This window comes from Tarenaya hassleriana, unplaced genomic scaffold (genome assembly GCF_000463585.1).
Source record: "Tarenaya hassleriana unplaced genomic scaffold, ASM46358v1 Cleome34, whole genome shotgun sequence".
NCBI lineage: Eukaryota > Viridiplantae > Streptophyta > Magnoliopsida > Brassicales > Cleomaceae > Tarenaya > Tarenaya hassleriana.
In genome coordinates, this window is record NW_010966542.1 from 567,766 (window position 1) to 574,195 (window position 6,430).

At 28.2% G+C, this 6,430-nt stretch overlaps 1 protein-coding gene across 1 annotated transcript in view; it reads left to right on the forward strand.

The window, feature by feature from the left end:
- The first annotated feature begins 4,101 nt into the window (after positions 1 to 4,101).
- Positions 4,102 to 6,430, forward strand: part of LOC104821706 (sugar transporter ERD6-like 18) — a 6,241-nt gene continuing 3,912 nt past the window's right edge. The window contains exons 1-2 of the mRNA XM_010552664.2: positions 4,102 to 4,415; positions 4,628 to 4,690. Of these exons, the coding sequence (XP_010550966.1) occupies positions 4,266 to 4,415; positions 4,628 to 4,690 (213 nt within the window). The 5' untranslated portion in view covers positions 4,102 to 4,265. The remainder of the gene's footprint in view (positions 4,416 to 4,627; positions 4,691 to 6,430) is intronic.

A 6,430-nucleotide genomic window follows, 5' to 3' on the forward strand; every position in this document is an offset into this window, starting at 1 on the left:
TAATAAATTTAATTATAATTATTTTTATTGTAATATATATGCATTAGTAATGATATATGTAGTTATGTGTATATGTGTTTTATTAATTATAAATAATTTTATTTTTATGTGGGAGTTTTGAAAAAATTCAGTTATTGTAGTTATATATATGTATATATAAATAATATATTTTAGTTATATATATATATATATATATTTGTATATATATGTGAATTTATATGTATATATTAATTTAAATATATGTAGATAAATATTTGGATATTTAATAATATTTTTGAATGATTAGTTAGCAGTTTTTTGTTGAGTCAGCAATTGTATTTGTTTGATTTGGAAAACATTTAAAAGTATGAGTATTTATATGAGAGTTTTGAAAAATTCAGATATTTATATGACAATTTTATAGTTTGGATATTTATTTGGGATTTTTATAAAAGTTCGGTTATTTTTTATGTGATTATCCTTAAATAATTGATTTATATGTTGAACTAACCGCGTTGATTACAATTTCCTTGTTTGCCCACTAAATCGTGTGAAAGTGGACCAAAAAGCATTGGGATTGGGCATGTGAAAAATGTTATAAAATCAAATGGTGATGTTAAATATGTGAAACCTTTGGCATATCCACGCCTGCTACTAATAAATATTACAGCCATATATATTCCTAGGTATGCAACCATCAATATATATACATACATATATATGAAATTAATTAATAACATCGTTGTAAAATGATATTTGGACACGTGGTAAAGTGTAATTGATAGATACGACAAACGTCGCACCATATGACACGATAGCGCTTCTCGATCGATTCGGTCAAAGAGTTAGTGTCTATCTTTATCTATGGGAAATTATATAAAAACCATCCCGCAGTCTCCCTTTTTTTGTTTTTTAATTCATTATATTTTTTTATAAAATCGATTTCTGAATTATATATAACAATCGATATATACATGCTATGAAAAAAAATGAAATTCACGTATCACATTTCAGTGATCGATCAATGAAGGAGTAAGCCAAAATTGAACGATGTATCCATGCTTTAAAAGCTTTAAAAAAAAAAATATTCGAATTGGACCGTCTAGGTTCGACGTATTTTAACACGTATAAATCCTGATTACACGTCTACATTCAATCCGGTAGGCGAATACATATTGGAATTGAAAGTTTCCAAAATGTTGTTGTCGTTATTTACTTTGGACTGCAAGATGATACACCAAGCCAATGTTCCTTTGAGTGAGATCACGTGGTTATTGAATTATCTTTTTTTAATCAAATTCTCTCGTGCTTTTTAAAAGGGTAAAAATGCTTAAATACCCTCGATTATTTTTGTTGAAAATATTATATGGATGTTCTTATCGTTAAAAAAAATCCAAAAGGACATTGTTTTGAGCGGTGAGATTATAAATTGGACTTTTGTTTCGTATTAAATGTATATATGTGAACGGTTACCATTCATTTACATTTAATAGATTGATCTCATACGTGATGGAAGGAAAACGTTGGAGGGTTTTTCTTCTCCACGTTCTAATCCGCATAAAGTCAACAAACTATATATATTTTTTTGTTAACGAAGGTTACGTGAATGGAAATTATACCCTATGTTTTTTATACACATATACGAAATCCAGACGGTCCAAATAAAAAAAGGATACAAATCGTTGCGGAGTTTTCCATTTGCAACATCTGATATGTCCCAATCGATCTTGAAGTACCAACATGGAAATATCAACCAAAGCATTCGGTCAACATACACAAAACGTCTCTAATTTGCTTTTTAGGTTACTTAATTAGGTGCTTACTTTTTGTATATTAATATAATATATACATATACATATATATATATATGTATGTATATATGAGTAAGCTTGTGAATATGTGAGTTGTCCGATAACAACTCCATTGAAAATCATGAATTTGCTTGTTCTTCTAAAACTTGTCAACCCTCATGTTCCGTCGGTCCTGTCTCAACATGCAATTTGTAAGATGAACTCCATTTTCGTATACATCAATATACTTGCGTATATACATGCGTATATACTGATTCACATACACATATATTTAGATTTAACGTGCCATGTTTCTCCAAATGATAGAATTCAAAATTACATTTTCACATATGTTCTATTTTGAGAGCAGATGTGATAAATTGATAATATATATGCAACTGCATTTAGATTTTTTTTTTTATCTTGAAATCAAATGTACACAATACATACCAACGACCAATAAAAAATTGCCAACTATCACATTACAATTCAAATAGATTTCATTCATGATAACGTGCAATAAACACGTTTGCGTGCGTAGCGACATGGTTGACATATTTTATATTTATTCATTGAAAATAATGAGGTGTCGGATATTTAATTAATTATGAAACGAAGTTAGTCAATGCGTAATAAAAAATGTCTTACAAGTTTAGAATTCCTTATTTATATATTTATTATTGTATTGTACAAATTATCGTTGAAAAAGAATTATTGGAACATATTTCTGAAAAATGTTTTATATGTAAAAAAGTTTAAAAAATACATATTTTATATTTTGAAAACAATAGAAATTGTATTCCATCTCTCACTCCCTTTTTTCTTTTTTTTTTTAAATTCGAATTTTATTTTTGTATCCCTTTTGGATAACACCAAATAGTAATACTTATCTCTCGACCAAATGATAGAATAGTCTCTTCGGTATTTTAAATTATGATTTTATTTTTTCTCTATATTTTACATTTAACATTGAAATTATTGTTATGAAGCACAATGAAATAAATGCCAGGAATAATACCTTAATAAAAAAAATTACAGATTCAGCCAAAAACCGATCCAATCTTTTAGATTAAAAAACATTTTTTATTGTTTTGCTTTTTGGACCGTTGCATTCAATGAATCTCCCTTTGTACAGTTTATCGTCTTCATACAAAATCTACTGTGAAATTTCTTTGCTTTTAGGATTAAAAACAAAAAAGATGAACAATATTAGCAATCTAGCCGTTCTTTAATCATAGCCAAACAGTAAATTATATATTATTTTCCTTAGTTGTTTTTTTAATGAATAACCACCCGAATAAATGGAATTATATCCGAAGTACTGAGATTAGACAGAGACACTAATCCATAGGGAGGGTTAGTCTTCTTTTAAAAATAAAATAAAATTGTGGGTTTTTCATTAATATTTCAGTTGTCATGACATTCTATGCCATTTTATATATTTTTTTCCATAAATGACTACATCCAAAAAAAGAAAAATCTTCGAAATATATCTCTATATCCTGATCCAAAATTAGATATGAATGCGGTCCTTATCTATTGCTAATTATCCAAAATAAAGAAAAGTTAATTTGGGATATATAAGATTTTCAAAATTGGACATTAGTAGGACAATGTCGGGTACGTAAGCAAAGTATGGTATATATCAAACTATTTGGGTAGGTTCAACGCTAATTTCCAACAAAATAAATTTTAATATATTATATAATCCAATTTGTATTTAATTTACTAGTTATACACGCAAAATGATTGTGGGAGCGTCTATGTATACACGTGGCATCAAACTAGTGGTCAATGGATAATTTACGTTTGAAGAAACATTAAATGTGGGAGAGTGCTCGACCTCTCTCTCTGTTTTTACGTGGCCACCTTGTATGGTTGATATTGAGTACATATTTTATTTTTATGTAATATTATTTGTTATTTTATATCATATTAAGAAAATTATAATCAAGAATGTAGTGTCGTTATTAATCACATCAAATCTATTAACTTCATCACATTAATTTTTAATATTTTTTTTGGATAATCTATTATACTTAATTTATATAATATTTTGATTCTTATAAACAATTTCTTATATGAATCGTACTCCCACACGGCATTACGTGTATAGACATATCTTGTATTCCGCAAATGGGAAATTATTAAACAATTTTTCGAAGCTTTCCATTTTCTCCGAAAATCTGTCGCCCTATTAGATACCCTCCATTTCAAGAATATATATATATACATATATACACACACACAGAGAGAAACCATTACAAGAAAAACAAAAAAAGCATATGAAGTTTTCAATATAAGTGGTGGCCACTTGGCTTGTTAGCAAACGAAACATATTGTTTCCCTCCCTCTCTCTCTCTCTCTCTCTCTCTCTCTCTCTCTCTAGGAGGGTCGTCTCATATCGTCATCTGTTTGGATCGAACAGAGCAGATTAATTTTTTCTGATTGTTTCTCGGGAAAATAAAAAGCCAAGAAAGAAAATTAAGGAGAAACATGGTGATGGTGGTGGAGGAAGAAAGATCAATGGAAGCAGGGCTGCTCCAACGCAGAGACCAAAACGACAGCGAAGAGTGTCGTATCACTGCCTGTGTTATCCTCAGCACCTTCGTCGCTGTTTGCAGCTCCTTCACCTTTGGTTGTGCTGTGAGTTATTTTCAAATCTCAATTCCTTTATTTCACGAGTTTATATATATATATATGTGTGTGTTATTGTAAGTATAATATAATTTGATTTTTTCAAAAAAAAAAATAATTTGATTTTGGGAATTTGCATATATATATATATATGTTATTGTAAGTATAATATAATTTGATTTTTTCATAAAAAAAAATAATTTGATTTTGGGAATTTGCAGACTGGTTATTCTTCAGGTTCAGAGGAAGGAATCATGGAAGAACTGGGGCTCTCTGTTGCACAAGTACGTCTCTTTTATATATATATATATATATATATATATATATATATATATATATATTATGTTCACATAATTAGATGTGAGAATTAATTAGTTGAATTACTTGAGTTATATCTTACATGGCGAATTATTTCATAATTTAAGTTGTCTCATATATACAAGTAGAGATATAAATTAATTAAGCGCGCGCGCATATGGACGACATACAGAATTCCATAAAATTAACATTAGGGACTGTTCAGGACCTGCAGATATCATTATCTGTCGGCATACATATATACTCGTGTATATACGTGTGTATATATCTGTATATATGATAAAGCAAACAAAAAAAACATAGAAACCGGAGTATCAACGTGGGTCCACGTCCTTTGGATCTTAATCCGTCTTAACTTCTATTATTAGTAGCTAAGAACCAGCTTTGTTCAGTCTAAATCATCTGAATATTAATTAATTAATTAATTAACTATATATATATATATTGAAAATGAGTTAACGTAACAAACGTACCAACCAATAAATAAAATAAAATAAAATAGTAAAATTGGTTGCTTGCTTTCAAGATAAGAAGAGATAACATCAGCAAAGCAAACAAGATTCCCGTCCGAAACACATGAAATCGACAGCACGGAAACCGACAACTGTTAATCTCAAAGGGGAAACTATATAAATATTCATCCATTTCTGCCCCTTTATTTAATATATTTTATCTGCATACATATATTTTTTCATTTTCTATTTAAATAACAGTATTAAACACTTCAAAAAATCCTTACTACTTCTAACAATTTATCATAGTTGTCAAAATATATTTAAACCATAGAAACCAATATTAATCGTTACTGTTGAACGAATATAATAATAAAAAATAAAATCTTTACAATAATAATAAGGGAAAAAACCCTAAAAATTCCTGAACTTGTATTTTGGAGTAATATTAATTCCTAAACTTGTAGAGGTGCCTATTAATTCCCAAACTTGCAAAATTGAACACGTTAAATCCTGAACTTGTTAAACGGTTCCATATTCGTCCATAGCGTTATTTGGTCAAAAAAACGAGTTGACCGATCCGATGTGGCGCGCCACGTCACACGCCACGTCGGATCGGTCAACTCGTTTTTTTGACCAAATAACGCTATGGACAAATATGGAACCGTTTAACAAGTTCAGGATTTAACGTGTTTAATTTTTCAAGTTTGGGAATTAATAGACACCTATACAAGTTTAGGAATTAATATTACTCCAAAATAAAAATTCAAATTTTTTTAGGGTTTTTGTGAATAAAATATAAGTATCTTTTAATTTTTAAATTGTTTATGAATTGTTTTAGAAAAAATTATATTAAAAAGAATATAATTTCCGTCAAAAAATTTTGAAAAAAATGAAAGGGGGTAAATAACGTGGACCCACCAAACTTATATGCTTAATTAAGACATGCATTTTTTAAAAATATTCTCCAAGTATAAACTAATAACATTGTCAAAAAAAAGTCTCTAACATTCAAATGAATATTTTTTCAACTTTTATTTCTTTTCTCTCAGTTTGTGAATGAAAATAAAATTATGAACTGTTCTTTTGAATAAATATTCATTTATCGTAGAAATTATATGAAATTTAATATGATTTTCAATCTAAGAGTAGAAAGAAAAAAATTATTTGAGTACAATTTAGCATTGACCCGAAAATGAGAACCACTAATTTGCCAAAATAAAACAAGGTAAATAATAATTAAATAAAAGCTTT